At 38.1% G+C, this 26,536-nt stretch overlaps 1 protein-coding gene and 1 long non-coding RNA gene across 2 annotated transcripts; both read left to right on the top strand.

Moving 5' to 3' along the window:
* The first annotated feature begins 180 nt into the window (after window positions 1-180).
* On the top strand, window positions 181-26,118 carry galnt17 (polypeptide N-acetylgalactosaminyltransferase 17). The gene is made up of 12 exons (XM_016671638.1): window positions 181-659; window positions 775-998; window positions 2,180-2,363; window positions 8,414-8,580; window positions 15,197-15,371; window positions 16,503-16,700; window positions 17,381-17,498; window positions 17,916-18,101; window positions 20,944-21,081; window positions 21,802-21,897; window positions 24,388-24,549; window positions 25,732-26,118. Exons 1-12 carry the CDS (start codon window positions 535-537, stop codon window positions 25,864-25,866), a joined length of 1,908 nt encoding a protein of 635 aa, XP_016527124.1. The 5' UTR covers window positions 181-534; the 3' UTR covers window positions 25,867-26,118.
* On the top strand, window positions 10,273-11,366 carry LOC107836291 (uncharacterized). The gene is made up of 2 exons (XR_001662166.1): window positions 10,273-10,918; window positions 10,964-11,366. It is a non-coding gene; the product is annotated as an uncharacterized LOC107836291 (long non-coding RNA).
* Window positions 26,119-26,536: the final 418 nt, after the last annotated feature.

Below are 26,536 nucleotides of genomic sequence, written 5' to 3'. Positions count from 1 at the left end.
GAAGGGAAATCGAGTCCAGAAGCCCGATAAAAGGAGAATACGAGGAAATAAACAGCCGCAATAAACAAGAACAGGAGTAACAGGAAGACGTTATGTGCTGGGAGGACTGGAGGGACAAAATGTGAAGAGAAAGAAAAAGAAAGAAGGTCGCTTTAATTTTGTGCTCTTGTTTTGGCTGCTGCCGCCGCTGCTGCATCTCCGAGCGCAGATAGCTCCTCACCATCCGCGCATCTGATAGTGATAAACGGCTGAAGGAGGAAGAGCAGGAAGGGGAGGAGGAGGAGATGCTGGCTGGACCTTCAGAAGGATTTCCCTGAAGCATCTGTCAGCATCTCAGTCGCATCACTGCCGACTTCTGTCGGACGCGAAGGGAGAGGAACCCCAGAAGAAAAGCGCGGATATTTTTCTTTCTCCTAAATTATTCATCTGCTTTCTGCGCTCCGCACACACTGCTGTCTTTGTCCCACATCTTCAGAGGATGATTTCAAACGGAGAGGCGGCGGACGGCGCCCCGGATTGCTCCAGCAGAGCGACATGCAGCCTAAAATAACCCCGGAGTCGGACAGCAAAGCGGCGGATAAATCGTCTTCTCATCGGCGCACTGCTGGCTCTGGTCGCTCAAGCTTCCCTGCGGCTTTCCGTCCCGCTGATGTTACCCGGTGAGACATCCCTGCAGCCTCCAGATCGCCGCTGAACATCACCTGACCTTCCGCCCACCCTAAAAACCCCAAACAAACCAGCGCCCGAACTCTTTTTCATGGCTTTTGTCTTCAGAAGATGGAGGGTGTTACTGCTGCTCAACGTGCTGGCGGTCGCAGGGTTCATGACCTTCTGGGCCAAGTGCAACACCCGCAGCGTGCAGGCGGCCGGTCCGGAGGCTCCGGCTGACGGGAGGCGGCCCCGGGCCAACGGGACGGCGCAGGGGCCCAGCGTGAGCCACGAGGTGCTGCTGAAGAGGCTCAGCTCGCTGGAGGATGTGGTGTACCGGCAGCTAAACGGTAACAAAACATTTCCACTCAGATATCATCACAAAACAGCTGGGAAGTAAAACCCCGACACCTGTAAGGATATTAATTGGCTTTCTTTTTCACCTTTTGGACACTTTAAAACGTACGGCTGAAACGATTAATCTAAATAATCTTGATTAATCGACTATTAAAATAATCACCAGCTAATTTAGTGATTAACTGAAGTATACAGACTCTAAAATGGACATTTGATTAAAAAGAAAAACTGCACTAAGAATAAATATGTTTTGCATTTTTAGATTAAAAAAGTAAATTGCTTGTCACGAAATACTCCTAAAGGCGCAGATTTAACTTCACCTGATTCAAATTCTGTAAAAAATAAATAAAAATAAATCCTACTATGCACCTTTTAATATCAAATTATTAACCCAAAAAATAATCAACCGATCAATATTCAGTATATTTTTTAGCTGCAGTTTCATATTTGTTACAAATTATCTATTTTTTGCATTTTAGGGAAAAAAAATTTGTTTAATTTTCCAAAAACTAATTTAATTATTTCCTTTTTGCATCTTCTTATGTATTTTAAATATTGTGTGTAAAAGGCTTAAGTGGTTAAATGAAAACTGGTTAAATTTTTTAAATCTGATTAATCGATTAATCATCAAAAAAAATGACAAAATAATTGAAGCATACTGAAACTATTTCCCATTCCTCTTCACTAAACAGCCGAATCCCAGGCTGAGTAAATGGGAAGCATCTGTTAACATCAATGTGCAACACAGATTCTCTGTTGGATTTATATCTGGCCTTTGAGTAGGCCATTCTCACACATAAATCTAAACCATTCCATTAAGAGGCAAAGCTTCCCTTCAGTCTTTTGCACGTTTTCATCCAGGATTATTTCGCTTCATCCATCTTTACATTAATTATAATTAGCTTCTGTTGCTACACATTCCCACAGCATGATGCTGCCACCGCCATGTTTCACTGTAGGGTCACAGTTTAAATTTTTCCTCTACATCTAATGTTTTGTTGTGGTCAGGAAGTTTGATTTTGCTCTCATCTAACCAGCTTTTCTTCTTGCCACTGAAACAGACTTCAGTGATTCTGTCCATCAGTGAAGTTCATGCTAACGTTTCGCCATGCGGTTTGTAACCTTTGAACTCTTGTGAATTTGTTCAACCTGAAGGCTCGTCTCGGTCCAACAGGTCTGTCCAAGTCCCTGGGCCTGATCGAGGGCTTTGGCGGCCGCGGGAAAGGCGGCCTGCCCGCCACGCTCTCCCCGCTGGAGGAGAACGACGCCAAGTACCTGAAGGAAAAGTACGGCTACAACGCCTACCTGAGCGACAGGATCTCTCTGGACCGGACCATCCCGGACCACCGGCCCAACAAGTCAGTCTGTCAGCCACAAAAAAAAAAAAAAAAACTCAGCTTCCAAGGCCTTCTAACGTCAGATTACAGATTACACAAAATTATTTGGTGCTTTCAGCTGTGATAATAAAACAACAAGTTTTAATAATTCAGAAGCGACATCTATTTCCATAAATGGAAACTCGACTCGCTGAGAATAGATGCACTTGGAACTTTTTCTGCTCTGCAAAGAAAATCCAATTAAAACTTTAAAAATGTAATTCACATGGAAAACTTCAGTTGCAAGAAGTTAATTATTTCAGCAAAAGAAAAGAGATATTAGATTATCCCCACGTCTTCATCTGAATATGTAAGTCATTCCGCTCTGGTGCTTCGTTCAGGCTTAAACATCAGTTTTAAAACATATTTCCAGTTATTTTCAGCTTTCATATTAATTTCCAAGTTGTATTCAACCCATTACTGCTTCAACAGAACTTTATTCAAGTAAAAGTAAAAAGTATTTGATAAAAAGTCAATTCAAGTATAACTGATCAGATTATCAATCAATTAATATTTAACAATTACATCACCAGCCGGACCAAAATATAAGGTTAAGTGGAAATTTTTGTATTTTAAGGACCAAAATGACAATAATTAATTTAAGTAACAAAGAATAAAATCAGGCAAAAGAAAAATGTTTCCAAATCAGTAAAAAACTTTAGAAACTTTAACAGAAACTGCAGGTGTGTGTCTGTGTCTGGTGAATTTCTGGTTAAAATCTGTTTGTTTTTCATTTAGAGGGTAGAAAATACAGAAATTTTACTCAAGAGCAGAAATACTTAGTAATAAAGTCACTCAAAGTACAGCGTGGTAAAATACTCCTAAAAGTAAATAAATAAAAGGTTACTGAAGTAAATGTAATTGAGTTAATATAAGTAGTTGCTATCCAACTATGTTTATATCAACCATAACTTAAAAGAAATTTGACTTCATAAACTGATTGCTTGAAATTTGGTTTCTGTCTCTTTAAGAAACTCCTGCTCTTTCTGAAGCTCCGCCTTCAGGAAGTCATCACAACATGGCTCCTCTATTAACCCTTTAATAATCAGCGTTTCACTGAGACGCAGCTCCTATAATGAGCTCAGCAGCTGTTTGCTAATTGCTGCTGGCTAGTCTGAAGGAGCTGAGCAGGAGAGTTCGAAGCTTGGAAACTGCAGCTCTGAGAAGGAGCTGCGTCTTGAAGGCGGGGCCACGTCCACCGAGGCGTTTTCTTCAGCTAAATGGTTGCCATGGAGATTAAAGGATTTCTCAAACATGCATGAAAAAAATCAAAGCGACACACCAGGTGTGTTTTTGATGAGGGAATAACTTTATAACAAGTGAATTTTACATGACACTGCCTCTTTAAGTGATTGTAAACTAGTATTTGTAATTATCTATTAAAAAGGGGGGAATTATTTTTATTTTTCCTTATTTTATTTGAATATATTTTTCCACTTAAAGACATAAATCATGATTTGAAAATATATTTTTTTGTTTTTACTCAGATTTATTTTTATTAAAAGTAGTTTGATGATGACAGAAGTGTAGAAACAGGATCTCTAAGGAGACTAAATCTGTATATTTTATCTTTATTCATGCTGTAAATGTTTTTACCGAATGTTTCTTTTTCTGGGAACATTTTCCCGACCCAGTTTTCTGCGTAGGTGAGCAGATTAAAAGTCTCTACCAACAACGGTCCTTTGCTCTTTGCTGCCACCAGCGGCATGCATGTGTGGGCTTTTCTTTTCCCCCCGTTTCTCATAGCGTGGAAAAGCGTTCTTACTTGTCACCGCAGGGAGTCTTACAGGATGGTGGGAAAAGAGCGGCATGCGAAGCGAGTCTGGGTGTGATATCTGCAGCAGCAGGATGTCAGCTGGAGCCTGATGAGCCTCGCTGCATTTCATTCAGGCTCCTTTTACTCTGCAGAGCAGGAGGTGGCGGAGAAACACGAAGGCAAAGTGAAAAAAGGAGCTAAAAGACAAAAAAGTCTAACAGCTCTTGCATTAATTTATTTAAACCTGCAGACATGAAACTTTGTGAAGCTGCTCGCATCCATCCGCACCGCTGAGGGAATCATAAAGGATGATTTCTGACAGTGTTCAGTGACTCTGTACTTGTGAAGTGACAAGTTCTCACTCACATTTGAAACTATTCATGCTGCTCTCCTACACACTGCTGTTCCTGCTTGCATTGATCATTCAGCTCTGCTACTGCTGGAATCGCTGCAGTTTCTACTGCAGCAAAACACTAAATATTAAGATATTTGCTTAAATAAGACAAAACTAACTTATAAGTAACTTTTCAACACAATATTTGAGCTTGTTTTAGGTCAATAATTCCTTAATATTGATTAAAAAGTACTAATTCACTTATAAGGAAAATGTCTTACTGGTATAATCTGGTATTTTTTATATTAGGGGATCAATTGACCTTTTGGGCATGAATTATCTTTGGTCTGTAAGTTCCCCTAATTGGTCAGAATATTTTTAGCTGAATTAACCAAAAGGTGAGTCTAGGCTAAGTTTTCCTTTCAATTTTAATGGGGACCTATTATGCAAACATTCACATTTTGTAAGTTCTGAAAACAACCTAATCGTTAAAACCCAGCCAGTTTTTGGCAATAAGTTAATCTTTATAGCTGTCTGGAAAAAGAACTGTTTCTAAAACCTCTGAAATGTAACGGAACAAATCAGCAGGCGCTGCAGTGTTACCTAGCAACCGCAGCAAAATTCCGCCCGTCACCTAGCAACCCAGGCTGAGCTCCAGCACGTTTGGTCAGCTGGTTCTACCGCTGTATGTGCTGTACAGTGGCTACTGGAAAAGACAAGTGTTTTGTTGTTGCCTTGCCTTCCAGAAACCACTTGTTACAGTCTTGTTGGTTGTACAGGAGGATCCACTTCTGCTTCTCAAAGATGTACGGTTATATAATTACGCATCTGTGGCAGTCATTTTTATGAGTGAGTGTAAATGTTGAGTTGGGGGCCAGCAGCAGCTTATTTGGATCTAAAGTGACAGGAGGCTCTGAAACAGCTCAGAATAGGCAGAACTGAGCAGATTAAAATCTCATTATCTAAGAACGATTTGAGCCAAAGGAATAGTAAACATAGTAGGTCATCATTAAGCATTTGGCATGCAGAGGTAAGTGGATTCATGTAAACAGGATGTGATTAAGTAATGTTGGTTCTCTGATATTTGAGTTGTAGTTGTGCAGACTGTGTGGTTGTCGTACATGTTGTGGGATTCATAAAAAGCTATGCAAGGTGTTAATTTCTTAAGGTAAACTGTTTTCCCACAGCATCACAGGAATACTAATAATATTTGTGTATATCACATCATATCACATCATATGGAGTTCTCTGGGTTGATCATGTTATGTTGATGAAGTTTTTCTTGAGAAAATAATTCCTCCGTTTCACACTAACTCGATTCACTTCACATCTTTAGATTTTTCAGTTTCCAGTTCTGCCTTCCATGCAGCGACTGGAGCTTTGAATATTCCCTTTCAACTCCCGTCTGATGTTCGCCTTTTAACAATGAGATCAAAGCTGCTGCAGAAAAAAATGTGTTTTGCAGTTTGAGGCAGTAAAAATGTTCTTTGAGACGCGGTGGTGATCTTTTATTTTTATTATTTAGAAACTAGAACTTTTCCAGTGGAAGTGGATAAAGTTGTGAGTGGATGAAATATTTGTGCTTCTTTTCTTCCTCTTTAAAGTCTATATTTTTATTTAAACAACATTTTCAACGAGTGTTTAAGAACTTTATGAGTGTTTGCAATTTGCTTCAAGGAACTTTCATATTCGTTATTTCTATAAGATTTTCCTAAGAAATAAATAATGGTAATAACACATCAACAATCTTCTTAGTCTCATTAAATATTTTGTTCATGTAATTATTAGTCTGACGGATAAACCCCTTAACTCTTAGGCCCTTAATTTCATGTTTGACTGAAATGGAAGTTTATTTAATGTCATTTGGAAAAGAGGAATCATATTCCATCTATAAAATCACTGCAGGTCACGTGACGTCCAACCCACTACATCACTGAGCCGACTTACCGTTTACGTTTTACAAAGGAATTTTAAAAAGCATTACCTGCAGGTAATTAACCTGTTAATGCTTTGAATGCAGCGTGCAGCTGCTGCTGAGTTACAAAGATGCAGGCACATAAAAAAAGGTGCAGGAAATATTGGTGGGGACACGTCCACACCAGTCCTTCAGGACGTTACGCCTAACTGAAGGACAGTTAGGCGTAACTGTCATAAGGACAGGTGTTGGCTACACCTGTGGCTTTAGATTTAGTTTCTTAGTTGACCAGTCAGAAATATTGCAGAAAGAATATGGGCATGTCAAAACGAGCTCAAGTCGCTCTCTGGATATTATTGGCTTGAGAAAAGCCATTTCAAAACATTATTGGTCGAATGCGGTGTCAATCAAAAGGGGGGGCTCTAGGCTGCCCAATAAAAGTGTCATAATGGACACTGGCAGAGTTTAAAGAGGAGAAAAAGGCAAGAGAATTCAGACACATTGATTTATCTGAATTTCTAGTTTCCCATGGATGGGACCCCATCAGTTAAGGGGTTAATTAAGTAGTTAACCATAGAAAAGACGAGGTATAATTACTATGTGAACAGACATTTGGAAGGAAATGTGAGATAATTTTTCAGATTATTCTTTCGTACATGAGTTTGAGCTTATTTAACAGTTTCTCAGTGTTTCTCTTTGAAATTTTGTCACAAATCTTTAGGCGCAGTCTTAAAGCTAAATTTAAGGGAAAAGTTTGGTAGATTAAAGAAAAGCAGAACGGGCCGTTGGGTTTTGACTCCTTTAATAAACTGACAGGAAAACTCTTGAATTAATCTGGATCCTGATGCTTCAGCGCTTTATGATCCTGGTCTTCTTGTAAGATCGTCTTGCAGAGGATTGGATGTTTGGATTTGGAAACAAAATTTCAAAAGAACAAAAAGTAATCTTACAGATGTTTTAATTTGTCTTTACAAAAGATATATACCGAAAAGAAATTTGCTTTTAAACCAGATTAAACGTAGTTGTTGTGACTCATTTATATGTCAAATGTAATTTACATAATTACTATTATTATTATCTGAATTCAACTTGATTGTTCATAATTACAAAGTACAAAGCATGATTGATTTTTTAAATCTGAGTATCTGGTTTTGTCTTGTATTATCTTGCCTTCTGTTGATTTCGGTTGCTAGGATACGAACAGCTGTTGCTGTCATCACTTGTTGCGATCTGATTGCAGAAGCTTTCACTACGTAACAGTGCTAATAAAAAATATAAAGAAAAACGCCTCAGTTGTTTGTGAAACTGGTTGAAAGGTCTGAGCAGCGCTAGGACCCGCCCCCTCGTTCTGATTGGCTGGATTTCACCGAACGTTTCTGCAGATACCGGTAGGACTACAGTGAGATGTTAGAATAGCTTGATTTTGTCACAAATTATGCAAGTTTATATTGTCAGAACTTAGTGACAGTTTTAAGAAACGCGCATAAAAAACAACATAATTTATAAAAGTTTTAAGGAGCATCAGAGAATTTCTTCATCATAAAAACCCCAGGATCAATCATGATGTGGTTTAAAAATCTCTGACTAAAGTCACGATGAAGGTCAGTCATTCATTCAGTTGAAAACCTTGGATTTATTATTTACTTCCATTTATCTTTTTATCTCACACTGTTATTGATTAAAGAGAGACAACAGAGGAACGTGAAGGAAGACGTAACCGCCTACATGAGAGCTAAACTTAGAGCTTCCTCACCTTCCTTCCTCTTTGCTCTTCATTAGAGCTGTTTGAGCAGAGGTGAAAATAAGCCTCCTGTCAGCAGCACACACACACACACACACACACACACACACACACACACACACACACACACACACTGTGAACACGGCAAAAGAACATGTGATTAAGCCTGCAGAGAAAGCTGCACGTTTTTCCTTCCTTTGTGCTTTAAAGCAGCAGTGAAGGATGATTATGTGCAGAATATTTGGTTTGCATTAAATTTAGCTAATATTTGCTTTTCTTTCTGCAGATGTAGAAAAGTCAGCTATCCCCGAGATCTCCCCCAGATCTCCCTCATCTTCATCTTCGTCAACGAGGCGCTGTCGGTCATCCTTCGCTCTGTCCACTCGGCCGTCAATCACACGCCGGCTCACCTGCTCAAAGAGATCATCCTGGTGGACGACAACAGCGACGACGGTCAGTAAGAGTCTCACCGTTTGGTTGAGTTTAAATGGAGACGGATTATGAGAAATTAACATTTTTCTACTTCCATTTGGGTTCCTACTGTTTCTAAAAACAACCCAGGTGTCAAAAAAAAAAACCCCACCAAACTCGTTTTTTTGGTAATAAGTTCATGTTTTTTGGTGTCTGGAAAAATAAGCCATTTCAAAAACCTCTGGAATGTACAGAGGTACAAATCAGCCCAGTCCGTTACCTAGCAACCTCACGGAAGCTCAGCTCGTTACCTAGCAACCTCACGGAAGCTCAGCTCGTTACCTAGCAACCTCACGGAAGCTCAGCTCGTTACCTAGCAACCTCACGGAAGCTCAGCTCGTTACCTAGCAACCTCAAGGAAGCCCAGCTTATTACCTAGCAACCTCACGGAAGCCTAGCTTGTTACTTATCAAACATCTATATCTTGCTGAAAAGTTACTTGTAAGTTAGTTTTGTCCTATTTCAAATCCAGATGTGTCCAAAGTAGAAGACTATTTTTACAGTCTTCTAGTAAAAATAGAAGACTGTTTAATTCAAAGTAAAAGAGAAAAAAGTACAAATTTTGAAGTAATTTTCACCTTCAAGAATACAAAATTATTTCCAATAAGTCTAAAACACTTTAAAGGTTCTAGGCATAAAAAACACATTATCTTTTTCTTTTGCTGACATTCTTTATGTTGGTATAGAAATAAAAAAAATACTGATATGCATAGTTTTTCTTCATATCTGGATAATTTAGATGCACAAAACACAGAGCATTCGTCACTATTCGTTCTTTGAGCCAAAAACATGGAAGGATTTTGAAAATAAGGCTACAGATGATGAACGTCTGATTTGGTTGCATCCGACTGAATGGTGAATTATAACATGATAAAACACTTTTTGTGTGAGAGGTGGATTTTTTTCTGTTATTATCTTTATCATCATGGAAGTAATAAGACATATGTGAACATAGAAGGAGTAGAAAGTACAAATATGTCTCTTATAATCTGGGGAGTAAAAGTAAAAAATCCTTAGAAAGGTAAATACAGACCTAAAGTACAGATACCTGAAAAGTCTACTTATGTAAAAGTAGCAAAGTACTTTTACATCTGATTTTATAACTCTGTTCAAGTGTACTAAGATATTTGCAAAAATACTTGGTAAGATTTAATATTTTTGCAGTGTGCAAAAATACACTGAAAAAACACAAAATATTGCCAAGTATTTTTGTCTAATTGTTAGTACACTTGAAATAAAATACATTTTCAGTAAAATAAATAAGATTACGTCAAAATTCACTTGCAGATTTTATTTCCACTTATAACAAGAATTTTTTCCTACTTTAAGTGAAATAATTTGCCAGTGGAACTAGTATTTTTTTTTGTTTAAATTGAAAAAGTATTAACTTAAACTTATGTATCTTGTTGAAAAATTACTTTAAAGTTATTTAGTTTTTATTTTATGTGTACTAAGATATTTGTGCTAGAAACTAGGCAAAAATTCCTGATAATATTTTGTCTTTGCAACTGAAACAGTTATTTTAATCTGAGAAGCGAGTATGCTCTGATTCTTGCTTCAAATAGGAAAATAAGTATCGGTGGTGGTGATAATAATTTACCCCAGAAACCTTAAAATAAAGAATTCACGTTTTATATGAGAGATTATGAAGCGGTAATAATTTGAACTCAACCTTTTCTCACTAGGAAGAGACAAAGTATCCTCCACAGCATCAGAGTGTCATAATTTTTGCCTGATTATTTAATATTCACAGGACAAAAGTCTACTTTCATGTCGCTGTGGGTTCAGTGTTTGGAGCCTTTTGTGGCCTGATGAGACTCTGGGAAACGCTGCAGGTTTGTGTGAAGAGGAGCGTTGAGCGCGGTGACTGATGGCGTCCATGTCTTCCTCCGACAGACAGGCAGATAGAGACAGAGCGATCAGCGGCATGTCACAGGAGAAACGTCCCCGTCTTGTTCATCGGGGGCTTTCTGAGATGAAAACGGTTCAAAGCAAACAGCAGAACAAAGAAACCAGAAAGACAGAGAGGTGTCGGAGAAATGGGATGGAACTGCAAGAAAGGAAAGGTCACAGAGTGAAGAGAGCTGAAGGAAATGACAAAAGGCAAATTAAGAGGGAAGGTCAGAGAAGTAGAGAGGAGGAAGCATGAAATAATGGAAGAGCTGCGAGAACAAACCAGGCTATTAGAGAAAGAGGTGGGGGGGGAGATAAATGAGGTCGGAGAGCGACTGCAGGATCTGGAAGAAGTGGAGGGAGCAATCCAGCAGAACGGAAAGCAAAGACGACTTTGATGGAGACGATGAAGGGAAGACACGAGGCTGTCAGAATTAGACAATTAAATGTTTTCAGTAAATCCAACATAGAGGTTAAACGCAACAATGAAACCAGTCAGGCCTCCGAACCAAGTTTAACTCAGGCTTGACCACATCACAAATGGTTCCTATCTCTCCAGGCGCCATGATGGACATCGGAAGTGAGAATCAGGAGTATTGAACTGAGCAACTGAAATTGTTTTCCAAAGTTGTCTTTGCCAGTTTATTCGTGGCTTCTACTTGTTCGAGTCGAGCTAATTTGTCTGTGAATGTAACTCACCTGGTTGGGGCTCATAGACGGCGGGATTTACAGAAGTTGGAAAGAAACCGACCCGTACCTCCTCCCTCCTGACGAGTTGATCAAATGAATGACTTTGTCTGAATTCATACCACATGATTTATATCACTATGCTATAAACAGCGTTTCCCCTTAAACCGGAGCAGCATTAAAAACGTGCAAAAGACGAGATGCTAACCAGTTTTTTCCATACATGCTAGGCTACGTGACGGTGCGGCATCGTCTCCATGGTTACCAATGATTAGACCTGTACCTTCTCCATAATGCGATATTTGATATCTTTTTAATCTATCATACTTTCTTATAAGATAAGTCAACGTTAGTCTTCTTACCTTGTAAAAAGTATTTGCTGCTAATCCGCGGTTACACCGAGGAATGCCAGTCATTATGATTGATGGCTGATATCCATCGGCGCCGTATCTTTCCTCATTAAAAGTTTTACAATAAAATGTCAAGTTTGGTTTCTACCCTTGTCTGTTTGCGAAGCCGGCCGCGCAGCACCGTATGTCCATTTTTACGGTGAAATCAACTAAATAGAACCAACATTACATTACGAATGTCTGTTTTAAAGGAGTGGTTCATTTTTAGACCTTTGCTGAGGTTGATGGGATCAGAGGATTAGATCGGTTTTATTTACAAGTATTGGCCGATCACCAATAAATCGGTGCATCCCTAACAAAAACATCAGGTGACATGGTCACTAATGATAAAACAGCACAAGTTCAAAGCATCACAGCACCATGGATAGTGATCGGACCATTTTGAGCCAAAATTATCAAATTTTTTTCATATTGACAAATATTTGAGCACATTTGCATGGTTGAGGTGCAGAAACCTCCCATATTTACAGTGAAATTCTGCAGATTGTGAAGAAACCTCCAAATACAGATGTGATATATCCGAGGCGCTAGCAACAAAGCAGTAGAAAAAATACATGTTTGGTGAATATTAGCATACAGTAGAGTGATTCACACTGTAAGGTAAATAAATATAATCCTGCATAAAAGAGGATTAACAGTCCCTAACTCAGCTGAATCCATTTCAGAAACACACTCTGAGACTTACACTGCAAAAACACAAAATATTACCAAGTATTTCTGGTTCAGTTTCTAGCAAATATCTTAGTACACTTGAAATACGATAAACTTACTTAAAAGTAAGTTTTTAACAATATATAGAATCTTGTTTTAAGTAAATAATCCCTTAATATTAATGAAAAAGTTCTAGTTCTTTTGGAAGTTTATTTCACTTATAGCACAACATTTTTCCCATGTTATAAGTTAATTTTAGTATAAGTAAATTTTAGAACTTTATCATTATTAAGAAATTATTTGCTTAAAATAAGCCTCTATTTCTTGCTAAAAAGTTACTTGTAAATTAGTTTATCGTATTTCAAGTGGCAAACATATTTACACTGGAATCTAAACCAGAACTACTTGGTGAGATTCTGTTTTTGCAGTGTATAATTCTCACTTCACTGCCTCTCACTTCCATTTTAGCCTCGTTTGCATGGCAGCGTGTTTGCATGCATGGTGTGTGTGTGTGTGTGTGTGCGCGCGTGTGTGTGTGTATGTGCGTGAGAGAGAACAAAAACACATGGGGAAATTGCTTTGTGATCAAGAGCGCGGGTGAGAAGGACAGAGATAAGAGCAAAGAGAAACACAGAGGAAATGTGAAATGTGTTTTTGTTTTGGGGGAATATTTAAGTGTGTGTGCTGGTGTGTGTAGGGAAGAAAGCGGAGGTTTTGCTCTACTCCGGAGGGAAACGGCTGATGAGTTAATTCATGGATCAAAGGTGGAACCGTAGACTCCCTTTGGTGTTGTTTGGAGTCTGCTGCAGCTTAAAGAAAGCACCGCAGGGAACCATGAAAGCAGATTTGAGTCATCTTTCTGCTTCACTGTATGCCGGGGTCGTGTTATGAAATTCATTTTAGCAAATTTGTTTTGAAGCCTTCTTTTTGTGTGTGTTTGTTTTTGATTACATCAGGACTGGATATTGCAGGGCAGTAAAACGTCGGAGGAAAATAAATTATCTCCTGGCGAATTGTGTTAATTTCCAAACAAATCTATAACATTTTCCTGTATGGAGTTATATAGGAAATCTTTTGTTTGTTTGTTTTTGGCGTGTTCGTTCATATTTACAAATATATGCGACTTGTATGCGATCCCCAGTGTGAACTGCAAACGACCTGAAAGTGTCCCGCATGCGCAGTAGAGGGCGCAATAACGTCACACATAGAACCGCCGCAAAAAATTAGGAGAAGAAGAGCTCAGTGTTGGCGGAAGTAAAGTGGATGCTAATGATGGAGTATAGCTTAGATTTTAACGTTGTTGTCCGACCGGAGCAGCATATTAACAACTTAATCCTCAATACAGACGGTTTTTCTTCCCGCTTGCGTCTTACAGCGCGCAGAATAGTGACGTTTGTCGAGTATGAATGACGTTCAGGTCGTATGAACGAGACCTCGCTGTACAGACTCGGGTCACATTTGAAAAGATCAGATGCGTATCGGACATCCAAGTGGCCTGTGTCGCATTCGAAACAAAATCCGATCTGTGTTGTTCAGACTGTTACGAAAAGATCGATCAGATACAGGTCGCAGGGAAAAAAATCGGAACTGGGTCACTTCAGGCTGCAGAGTCAACTATCCTTAGAACCTGCTCAGTGTTTGCCAACCGTCATAAAAAATAGTAGAAGAAGTGCTCAGTGTTTGCGGAAGTAAACATGGATGCTAACGGTGGAGCTTAGCTTACGATTTTGAAGTTGTCCAACCAGAGCCAGCAACTTAATCCTCATTATATAGTCTGCCATGGTTGTTGTTTTTCTTCCTGCTTGCTTGTATCTGGACGCAGAATAGTGACGTCTGTCGAGTATGAATGACGTTCAGGTCAGCTGACTGCGACCTGGAGGTTCAGACTCGGTCACATTTAAAAGGATCAAATACGTATCGGATTTGAGGTTCAGACTGTCATGAAAAGACCAGATACGGGTCGCATTAAGAAAAAAAAATAGAAAAAACAACTTCTGTTTAACTTCAGGCTGCGGTGTGAATGTAGCCCAATTCAGTGTTTCATCAGGACGAAGTGAAACACAGAGCTTTGCTGTCTAACTGTAAGCAACAGCCTGAGTTGTGTGTCGGATTCCTCTGCTGGGATCGGCTTAATTTCCTAAGTCTGTGTCCTTCATGCTCTGCTTTCCATTAATCTGTCTGGAACTGAAAGTCTCAGAGTAAATTATTCTGCTGGCGCTTTCCCGACGCATTTTCTGTTAAAATGTGACAAGGTCAGACATAGTAACGTTCATTCACAGCAATGTACATGCGGCTGCGTCTGCAGTCATTTGTACAGATGTCAAAAAGGTTTAAAAGGAATAAATGTTGAAGGCAGCGACACTAAAACGTGCTGACAGGGCCAGCCTTCAATTTGAATACTAAATATTTTCTAAACAGTCAATAAGTTTTATAAGTTAAATATTTTGCCATTGGAACTAGTACTTTTTCATCAATATTAAGGAATTATTGAGTTTAAAAGAGCTCCTAGGTATTGTTAAAAAGTTTCTTGTAAGTTAGTTTTGTCTTATTTAGTTCAAATATTTGCACTAGAAACTAGACCAAAACTACTTGGTAAGGTTTTGTGTTTTTTGCAGTGTAGCGATGAATAATTACTATAAGGTGATACTTTCTCAGCCTTTCGCTGTCATATGATCAAAATCAACAAACATCTGTATTTCCTGAAGGTTTTCTCTTGTTATTCCCGTTTTGAAGAGTGACTGTAAGGTGTTTGTTATCGGCCCCCATAAGGAAAGCTATAAAAACTGAAATGTTTAAATACAGTCATCTGGATTATTTACCACAGATCAATAATGTTTGAAAGGTTTAATCGCCAGTTTGTTGGTCTTTAATCTGTTGCAGAGTGAATTTATTTTCCAGCTGGGATTAGCGAGGTGTGAGAGTTTTCTGAATCTTTTTTTTTTTTGGGGGGGCTACAGAGCAGCTGAAAGGACCGCTGGAGGATTACGTGAACAAGCGCTACCCTGGACTGGTCAAGATCGTCAGAAACCAGAAGAGAGAAGGACTGATCCGGGCCAGAATCGAGGGCTGGAAGGTGGCGACAGCGGAAGTCACCGGGTTTTTTGATGCCCATGTGGAGTTTACTCCGTCATGGTGCGTACCGTCCTTCATCTTTTCTGTAATGATATTTTAAATTTCTTCAATAGACAAACAAATTTTAGCCTGTGCAGAGATTCAGGGAAGGATACTTGGGGCAAAAACAAAATGTAAGTGCCCATTAAAACATCGTAGAAATCTGATTCGCTTTAGGAAGTGTTTCTTTAGCAACACAACACGGTTTGGCTGAGAAAACAGTAGAAATGACAAAATCAATAAAAGAAGTTAAGGTTAATGATATTGTTGTTTTGAGACCATTTTCAATAAATAACCTTTAAATTCTAACGAACCTTTAACACTGGAACTGAAAGACATTTTAAAAATTCAAAATAAATAAACAAAACAATAGAAACAACAATTAAAAAGAATTATTAAGTCTCTGCAAACAAAACTGCCCTTCAAGAAATGATTTAGTTGAGACCAAAACATCAGACTGAAGACTTTTATCATCCAGTTTTGGTAGAAAGAGAGAAACTATAAATCATGCAAATGGAAATTATTGAGCTTGTTTAAATTTATTGCAACTGACTTAACGACATGCTTACTTGTGTTTAAGTAAAGTTATATCTAAGTAACTTTACTTTCACATTATTTTGTTTTCTTTCCATGTTTGGTTCAGATAATCATCTCGTCTGTTTTTCTCTATTTCTGGCTTGTTTTGATATTTTTACATAAACATTTAGGAGGAAATGAAATGATAATATGAATTATTATTGATAAACAAAAGCTTCACACCTTCAGGTGTCTATTTCCATCTGCCCACCGTTTGTCGCATTAGGGTTATTGCTGGGCTAAGCCCCCTATTGTTGGTCACTGATTAAAGCTTCCAGTATCAATACATTTGCAGCCATATTGTCAGGAAGAAATGTAGCCTCCAGCTGTATCAGAGGATTTAATTCAGCCGGTCTTATCAGATTCTCATGCAGTCTAAGACAGGATAAATTTAATTAGCACTCGGAGGATTGGCGTTCTGAAGCAGAAGCTGAGATAATTAGAGCGGATTCATTAAGACAAAGCATAATACTCCCTGATTGAAATTTGTGAGAAGTTCAGAAACTTTGTGCTGCTGTTGGGTTTGTGTGTGTTTTTTATTTTATTTTTTAAGTAACATGTTTGCGTTGTGGTCAGGGCCGAGCCGGTGCTGGCCAGAATAAAAGAGAACCATAAGAGGATCATCCTGCCATCCATCGACAACATCAAGCACGACACCTTCGAGGTGGAGCGCTACGAGAACTCGGGCCACGGCTACAACTGGGAGCTGTGGTGCATGTACATCAACCCGCCCAAGCAGTGGTGGGACGAGGGAGACATGTCCGCACCCATCAGGCAAGAAACACTCACCCTAAATACTGTAAAAAGCTTTGAAATACACGTCCACACTGTGGCGGTTCTTGGGCGTTTGAATCAATGTAAAGTAATTATAGACTCAAAATAAGCTCCTATTTCTTGCTAAAAAGTTACTTGAAAGATAGTTTTGTCTTACTTCAAGTGAACTGAGATATTTTCACTAGAAACTAATCCAAAAATACTTGGTAAGATTTTGTGTTTTTGCTGTGATGTTTTTTTTTCATGCACTTTCTGCAAAAATCTGCAGCTTTAATATTGATGAAAAAGTTCTAGTCCCTCTGGAATATTATTTAACTTATAACAAGACATTTTCCCCTAGTTATAAGTGAACTAATCTGCCAGTGGAACTAGAACTTGGTTGCTAGGCAACAGGCTGGGCCTGGCAGGGGGTTGCTAGGTAACGGTGCAGTGGAACATTCTACCAGTGGAACTAGAACTTTTTCATTAATATTAAGGAATTATTGACTTAAAACGAGCTGCTGTATCTTGCTGAAAAGTCACCTGTAAGTTAATTTTGTGTGTACTAAAATGTTTGCACTAGACCAAAAATACTTGGTAAGATTTTGTGTTTTTACAGTGATAATTGCAAAAGCTTGTTAATTCAACAGGTTTTCCTTACAGTTTCTAAATTGTCTTTATCGCTGGTATTCTTGCTGCAGGACTCCTGCCATGATTGGCTGCTCCTTCGTGGCCAACCGGGACTACTTTGGGGAACTCGGCCTGCTGGACTCGGGCATGGACGTCTACGGAGGGGAGAACATCGAGCTGGGCATCAGGGTTTGTGTGTCACCCACTTTCCTTTTGTTCTTGAGTACTCTTTACGCCCGCAGGTCTAAATGGAGCAGTGGCCACTGTAGCGTGGCATCACTGATAAATGAGGCCCCATTAAGTCTCCAGGAGGAGCGGTCCTGTGTGTGCCGCTGACAGCAGGCCCATAAAGATAAATAGGTCACATGAAGCAGGAAGCTTTGGGAATTTGCTTCTGCACACTTTCATTTAAAAGTCTGTCGTATTTTAAACTGTATTTTATTCAATTCTGCAGCAGAAAAGCAAATACTACATCCCCAGCTCTCATTTAGCGAACTCTAAGCATCAGAGGATAAAGTAAAAATCCAAACTGTCTTCATTAATAAATTTTTTATAATTATTTTCACCAGCCCATGTTTAGATGCTTGTGGAACGTTTTGCCTGCAGGTTTGGCTCTGCGGCGGCAGCATGGAGGTGCTGCCTTGCTCCAGAGTGGCTCACATTGCTCGAATGAAGAAACCTTACCACAGCAACATCGCCTTCCACACCCGGCGCAACGCTCTGCGTGTGGCAGAGGTCTGGATGGACGAATACAAATCCAATGTGTACCTGGCCTGGAACATCCCCATGGAGGTGAGGAACTACGATGCTTAGCTTGGTTACACCTTCAGTTGGACCGATCTCCTTGAAGACAGAAACTATCTCAGGGCGTTTCCACCTGACAGTCCGGTAAACTCGGTTTGATCGGGGATCAAAATGGCAACATTTGTTGCTTTTCAGCTGCTGCTTCTCTTTCACACTGAACTGCATCAAACCAATCAAACCCTTTGAGAAACTGTTCCCCTCCTCACCTGTGGGGGCGCTGCAACAAGCCCCACAGGAAAGAGACAACATGAAAATCTCTGAAGACACTGGATACATTTCCATTAAGCTTAAAATTCCACGATTTGACATTTTGAAAGTAAATTTGTGTAATGGAAACAGCAATTTTGAAAATAATTCTTGATTTTTGATATAAAGTTTTGGCAGTAGGAAGAAGTGTTTTTTTGTATGGAAATTAAAGCATTCTGGAAACACTTTTTATTGCATCACAGCTACATTTTTTGCTACTGTACCTGTTTATACACTTCAAGTGATTAACAGCCGGATGTTATCACTGTGGGAAAAGAAGAAGACGACAGGAAGTGGTAGGAGGATGATGGCGCTCGTTTTTTAATGACTTATTGTATTAACAAACTTATTCACGTGATTTTAATTGCCTTTCTTGTTTAGTGGAAGTTTTGCATACACTTGCAATGGAAACGCAGCTACTGAGTGCAGCTTCCTTCTTCATTAAGTGTAAACAGAAATGGAGTGGCATGAAATTTTAGAATAATAAGAAAGAAAAGTGTTTGAAATGTGTTGAAATGTTCCTAAATAACGAGAGTTTAGCTTCAGGATAATATACGTTCTATTGTTTGACTGTCAGGATAAAGACTTGCTGCAAAACGTTTGGTAAGAGCTCTACCTGAACAGCATCAATCTCACAGACTCCCAGTGAACTACAGCAACAAAAAAGTATTTATAAAATATTGTGTCTATTTTCCATTTAAGTTTAGCTTCAACTTTACAGATCGTCAATGTTTTTGTTCAGTTTTTTCCCCTTGGTTTTTTACTCTAATCATTTGCATCAATTAGTACATGCAAACAAACAAATGTTTATTTAACACAAAATACTATTATTTTATTTACTCATACCAAATCCTCCGAATAATTAGCGTTAATAACACAACATAATGTAGCTGCTTATACGCTTCATTTTTCTCTAATCCTCAAAGAAACTTATATATTGTACTTACAACCAGGGAAAAATGTGTTTTTGAAAATTAATTAGGTGTAAGACACTGCAGACGTCTTACTGCCCTGTCGGTGTTAATTTAGTGCAGCGATCACAGCAGCATCAAACTAATTAGCATTTAGCTAATTAGCTTACATACACTGACTTCTAAAGCAATTTTTATACAACTTCAGCAAATGTTCAGGCTGTCCCTGATAGTAATACACAAATGCTTTGTATTTTCTTTACATTAATTCACTAATGTGCTCCAACAATGCAGCTAACCTACAAACAAACTGCTATCTCAGATCCTACGTCTAATTTTATTGTATACATTTAAAGGCAATGTAAAAAAAAAACTAAAAGTGAATCACATTTAAATGACTGATGTTACAGAATACAGCAGAAAAATAACTTTTCAGACAGAAAAAATTAACAAAGCTGTACAGCATAAACCTGTTGTTAATTTCTAGCTAATTTTTAGAATCTCTTCTGATTAATAACTTTAACTTTTGGTTTGATTTTGACAGATAAACTATCATCGAAAATGTCTGAAAATAATCAATGTGAAATTCTCAATATACAGTAAAGTAAGACACATTCAGAAGTTTGTAAACAATTAATAAGTAGAGTTACTACTAGCTAGCATGTACTAGCTAGCTAGTACATGCTACTTTCTGGTAAAAAAGTTCAGAAACACAAGCAAAAAGGACTCAAGATAATGGCTGTAATGTGTTACAGATTGCTACTTTAAATGTTATAAAATAGATTATTGTTAGTTTATTGTTTTTTATTAATTTATCCTTACAAATATGGCTAAATTCATGGTAACATTGACATTTTTGAGGGATTTCTAATTTTTAAAGAAAATCTTTGCAGTAGCAAAATTCCTTTATTAAAATGTCCAAATAAAGAAAAGGCAAATTTATCCATGTTGATGGTAAAATCTGTTTAAAATATCCATAATTCTAATGTTTTTTGCTCCTTTTTGCACTGCAAAGCAAGACATACAACTCAGGTTCCGGCCAAAACGTTTTTGGGGCCCGAGGCAGATTTTTACTTCGGGGTTCCTCATACCAACATGTCAACAGATGCTTTATCATTCCTCAGCTACTCTATTCTACCTGCTGTCATTAGCATCTTTTATAACTATCTTACGACATAGCAGTGTTGTTATGATGTTAACCTTACAGGAGTAAAAAACTAAAAAAAAAAAGGATTTTAAAATCCAGAGAAATATTTAAGTACCATATTAAGTACTTGAAAGTAAAACCAGCTGATGAACACTAAATTTACAATAAGCAAGATAACAAGTTTGATATCTTATATCAAACTACAGCAGCCATCAAAAGGAAGACATCAACTATTATTTATGCAACGACGATAAAAACAATGTGTAAATTGATTTTCCATTTGTAGGAGCATATTACTCTGTTATTTTGAATGTATATATTATGCTAGCTTGGTGCTTTTGGAAGCCTTAAGCAGCCGCTAAACTCGCATATGCTTTGGGCCGGCCCTGACACAACTAATACCATTAACTTTCCCAGCGTTTGACAAAATAAATTCAGACTGTGACTCCTTCACCTGGAATTGGGGAGTTGCATCAGTATTTCACACTTACAGACCAGGATTGTACCAGTGGTTTGTGTTTTGCAGAACCACGGCATCGACTTCGGCGATGTTTCTCAGAGAGTCGCACTGAGGAAGAATCTGCAGTGTAAGAGCTTCCAGTGGTACCTGGACAACGTTTACCCAGAAATGAGGAGGTACAACAACACGGTGTTCTATGGAGAGGTGAGTTGGTGGTACATAGTTACATTTATCTGAGTAACTGTTTTGAAAATGTTTTTTTTAGGAGTATTTTTACTAAACTGTACTTTGAGCAATTTTATTATGAAGTATTTCTACTCTTACTTGAGTAAAATTTCTGGATTTTCTACCTATTGAATGAAAAAAAAACATGTTTTGATGCAGACACACACCTGCAGTTTTTGTTTTTTATTTTTATTGAAAGTTTTTTATTGAAAGTAAGTTTTTTATTGATTTGGAAAATTTTGCCTGATTTTGTTTTTTTTTTGTTATGAATTATTGTCATTTTGGTTTTTAAAATACCAAAATGTCCACTTAACTTTAGATTTTGGCCCATCTGATGATGCAGTTTTTGAGTATTAAATGATTGATAAATTGATCAGTTGCTCAGTTCTTGAGTAGATTTTTTACCAAATACCTTTTTACTCTTCCTTGAGTAATTTCTTGGATGGATATTTTTTACTTTTACTTGAGTAAAATTATGTTGAAGTATTGCTACTCTGACCTGAGTTCAATTTTTGGGTCATCAGTCAAACTGACATGGAGGTCAAAGCTTCTACATCTCAGAAATAAAACAGAACCTCTAATTGGAAGAGTAGAAATGTGCAATTAAAGCTTAATGATGAAACTGAAAAATCTGATTTCTTTTTCTCAGAAAGCTGTGCTGATTGGCTGACAGTTTACGTGTTATTGTTTTTCCCTCAGATCCGTAACTCCAAAGTGAGCCACCTGTGTATGGATCAGGGTATGAAGGAAAACCACACAGCCACCCTTCACCCCTGCCATGGCTGGGGTCCTCAGGTAAAATACTGTGTGCTTTAAAAAAATACAAATAAATACATGTTTTGTGTCTCTTTAAGCTGCACGTATTATTTAAAATTCACATTTTTGTACTTCCATTTTGAGTTTCTACTGCTTCTAAAAACAACCTAAGTGCTTAAAAAAAACCTAGGTGTTCATTTAACAATAAGCTTTTGTTTTTTGGTATCAGAAAATGAGCCGTTTCAGAAACCTTCAGAATGTAACGTCACAAATCAGCAGGCACTGCCCGATACCTAGCAACCCCAGTGGAACTCTGGCCTTTCCCCCTAGTTACCTAGCAACTCCAGTGGAACTCTGGCCCTCGTTACCTAGCAACCTAAGCTGAGTTCCAGCCCATTTGGTCAGCTGGTTTTACCGCAGTTTGTGTTGTGCAGGGTGGTTTATGTTGTGGTTTAGTTATCACACAATATGGCATCTGTAGTCCCTCAAGGTAAAATCAATATAAATATGTTACAGTGCAATATAGGCAGCTTCTTCTAAAACAAGAGAATAAGAATAATAATAAATAAAAAGCATTTTTAATATAAAAGGAGCATGTCAAGTTACAAAGTTAAAAATAATTTAAAAATCAAGTTTTATGTGTGTTTCATGCAGCTCTGGAAAAAATGAAGAGCCCAGTGAACTGAAGCCCTTTGGAAACCTGCTGGTTCTTCCACCAAACACTGATTCCTGAGTTAAAACATTTGTACTGTCGTTCTAAATGAATATAAACTTGTTTTCTTGGCATTATCTGAGGTCTGAAAGCACTGCATCCTTCTCATTATTTTGACCATTTCTCATTTTCTGCAAATAAATACAAAATGTTTGCTTGGAATTTCAAAGACATGTTGTCAGTAGTTCATGGAATAAAAGAACAAAGTTCATCTTACTGAAACATGTACCATTAAAAAGTAAAATCAGAAAAAATGATCATTTTAAGTGGTCTGTTCATTTTTTCCAGAGCTGTGCATGCATAAAACCGAATAAGATTAAGAATGTCTGCTAGAAAAGACACGTGTTTGGTTTTGCAGGAGGCTCCACATCTGCTTTTCAAAGACGTACGGTTGTTTAATTGTGCATCTGTTTGCAGTCATTTTCACCTGCGAGTGTAAATGTTGACTTGGGGTTCGTGGCCTGCAGCAGCTTATTTGGACTTAAAATGACAAAACATCCTAAAACGCCTCAAGACAATCCAAACTGATTAGACTAAAACCTAAATATAGAAGAGTCTTTGTACAAAAAAAATGTAAAGAACATGTTTTGTTTAGGCCAATCCTAACCTTTTAAAGGTTTAAGAAATCTACTAAAAACCTCCTGTGTTTGTCAAACAAGCTCAACTGAAAGTCTCTCTGGATTGAGTTTTGCTGTCAGAGGGAAAATGTTTGTCTTTCACTTTTTTTGTGCGGAGTCAGCAGGTGTCAGCTCATGAGCTGCTTCAGTCTGCAGGCTTCCAGTTTTAGCCACAAACAGGTGCTCAGGGCGGCAATGAAATGTGCAAGATCAACAGATTTAAAGGACCGTTTCAGTTTGGTCAAGCCTCATTTCGTTTTGCAATTTATTTATTCAGGCAGGGTTGTTGTTTTTTTTTTTGTTTTTTTTGCCTAATGCAGTAAAAAAGTTTATTTTTACCAGAAAATTTGGATTTGGTCCTGAATGCATGAAGGAATCTCTTTCATGAAGGAATAGTGTATTCATTGAAATAAAAACAGGCGGTGCTTTAATCTAACATAAACGTTTCGTTCATCCATTGGGATTATTTTTATTCCAAAATCATCATATTGTATAACTGAGACATCTGAAGTTGACTATATTCATAAAACAGTTTTTTTACCTATGTGTGTGAAAAGCATGAAAGTAAATTTATTTTTTGTTGTAGTGGCATAATCTCTCGCAACACGTCTTACACATATAATCCTGTTGGATTATAAAGTAAAAGGGCCAAAAGTGTCACAAAAATCATTTTAAGAAAACTGAATTTTAAAACTTTTTGCAATGAGTTTAGGAGAAAACTTTGGTTACTTTATTTCAGATGGAGAAATTCAAAGTTATTGAGGCGAAAACACAATCTGAGCACATAAAAGCAGTTTTCCTTTCTCTTTTTGATGCTTTGATGTTACGTTGTTTGATTTTACGTTCTGATGTTTTATACAGAAACATCAGAACTTTAATTGTTAATTGTTTGAGTTTCTGTGGGTTGGGACAGAGCAGACTAAAGCTGATAACACTAATTAACAGGAAACACAACACAAGCCAGTGGAAAACAAAGATTTGTTTAGTTTCTCATCATCTTCCGGAACAACAGCACCTCATTTTGCTTAAAGCAACTAAAATTAGCCTGGATGATGAGAGGAAGTTCCTGTCAGAAGCAGTCATGGCCCAAAACTTCTCATATTTTGAAATTGCAGAGGTTTCAACATCAGGACTTCAGTTCTAATAAAGTTTTCCTTCATTTTTGCCTCTTTATAAGAGTTTTTTCTTGTCTTCGCTCAGTTGGGACGCTACACCAAAGAGGGTCAGCTGTTCCTGGGTCCGCTGGGCAGCACCGGAGATGACACTCGCTGCGTGGTGGACGACCAGATCAGCAGCTTTCCCCAACTCCTGAACTGTGACAAGGTGCCCAACGCCAAGCAGAAGACGTGGAGCTTCTCCCAGGTGAGCAGGGAGGAAAAGGGAAGAGTCTGAACTGAAAATAAAAACGTAAAGTTGTGTACGTCTTCCCCAATATTTGTTATTTCAGGTGGTTCTGGTTCTCCCACACTGCAAAAACACAAAATCTTACCAAGTATTTTTGATCTAGTTACCAGTGCAAATGTTTCAGTTTTGTCTGATTTGAAATGCACTAACTTACAAGTAACTTTTCAGCAAGAAATATGAGTTTAATTAAATAATTCCTTAATATCGATGAAAAAGTTCTTATTCCATTGCCAGATTACGTAAATTATGAGAAAAATGTCTTGCTATAAGTAAATAATCTGCTAATGGAACTAATATTTTTTTTCATCAATATTAAGGAATTATTGACTTACAACAAACTCATATTTTTTGCTGAGAACTTAGTTTTAAGTTAGTTTAGTCTTGTTTTAGGTATACTAAGATATTAACACTTGAAAATACACAAAATTTCTCAAGATTTTGTGTTTTTGCAGTGCATCCCAGTTCTCTTATTATTTACTTTACTTCCTTCCTAAAAGGTCAGAGGTCATTCTGTTTTTACATCAAATGTTTTTGACTTGAATCTGGGCATTGTGGCCAATAACGTAACAAAGTTTTAGGAAACTATTTAATTCTTCCATCCATTCTGATGTTAAAGTAAAGTTTATTATTCTGCAGTTTTATTTTTTCTCCTGCAGAAAATCTAAATTTAGCTGATTTTAGCTAAATTTTTCTTTTTTTTTCTCTGACTCGGATACCGGTTGGAGATCAGGAAGAACTCCCTGCTGTTGTTCCCTCTTTGAGTATATTAATTTAAAATATCCTAATTATGCATCATAGACTTATTAACATTGGATGTACCTCTTTGAAGTAATAATAATAATATCCCCAGTAACTGATCAAGTTAATAATTAGGCAAAGGGATCAGAGCGTTTTCTACAGATTTGCTGATTATATTCCCATCGCATCAATATTTCATAATCTGAAAGCTAATTTCAAACTCTTTTTGATAACATATGATAAATGTGATTATTGCAGGGTTTTTGTTGCTGCACAGAAAAAGCTACATGATTTCATCTACTTGGATTTTTTTAATAATTTGGATTCTCTATTCAGCTTTTTGATTGGTTCCCTTTAACATCAACCAAGATGCATCCTGACTCCTCTGTCCTGCTCCTGCAGAACGACTCCATCATAAACCGGGCCACGGGTCGGTGCCTGGAGGTGGTGCCGGCCAACGTTTACTTTGGCCACCTGCTGGTCCTGCAGCCCTGCTCGGGTCAGAAGTGGACCATCAAAAACACCATGAAGCAATAGCCGACAGCACAGCCCGTTTCCTGTGCCAATCACAGACTGAGCTGTGATTGGCTCAGCCTGGTCACAATGAGCCAATAAGACGCTGATGCAAACCTTCAACAAAAATGTTTTATCAAGACTTTGGGTGCCATGAAGATTAACGTGAATTATTTTTTTATAAAATGAACATCCAGAATGACAAACTAAGCATGAGGACTGATTCTGTCTGATTTATTTTGACTTAATGTGTTGTTATAAATCCTGTGTGTGTGCGCGTTTGTTTGTCATACCTTGTGGGGACCATTTTCCTGACACTACATTGTGGGGACCACTGCTCCTGTGGGGACCGGAGCCTGGTCCCCACAAGGGGAAACGCTGTTTTGGGGTCAGGGGTCAGATTTAGGTCTAAGGTGTTAATTGAGTTTTGGTAAGGTATATAATGGTAAGGGTTAGGGTAAGAGTAAGATTTAGGCTGTAGAAATGAATGGAAGTCCATGGAAAGTCCCCACAAAGATAGCCACGCAAACATGCGTGTGTGCGTGTGTGTGTGTGTGTTACTGCTGTACAGTGCTTCGACGTTCATGACTTGAGATTCAATCAACCAAAAATGTTTGACAGGAAGAGCAGAAGCACTGGAACCGCCCTTCAGTTTGGTCCATTTCTTCGTATTTCATGCGTTTCTGTTTCATTT

This window comes from Poecilia formosa, unplaced genomic scaffold (assembly GCF_000485575.1).
Source record: "Poecilia formosa unplaced genomic scaffold, Poecilia_formosa-5.1.2 Scaffold48, whole genome shotgun sequence".
Lineage (NCBI taxonomy): Eukaryota > Metazoa > Chordata > Actinopteri > Cyprinodontiformes > Poeciliidae > Poecilia > Poecilia formosa.
This window is presented reverse-complemented; position numbering and strand designations above follow the sequence as displayed.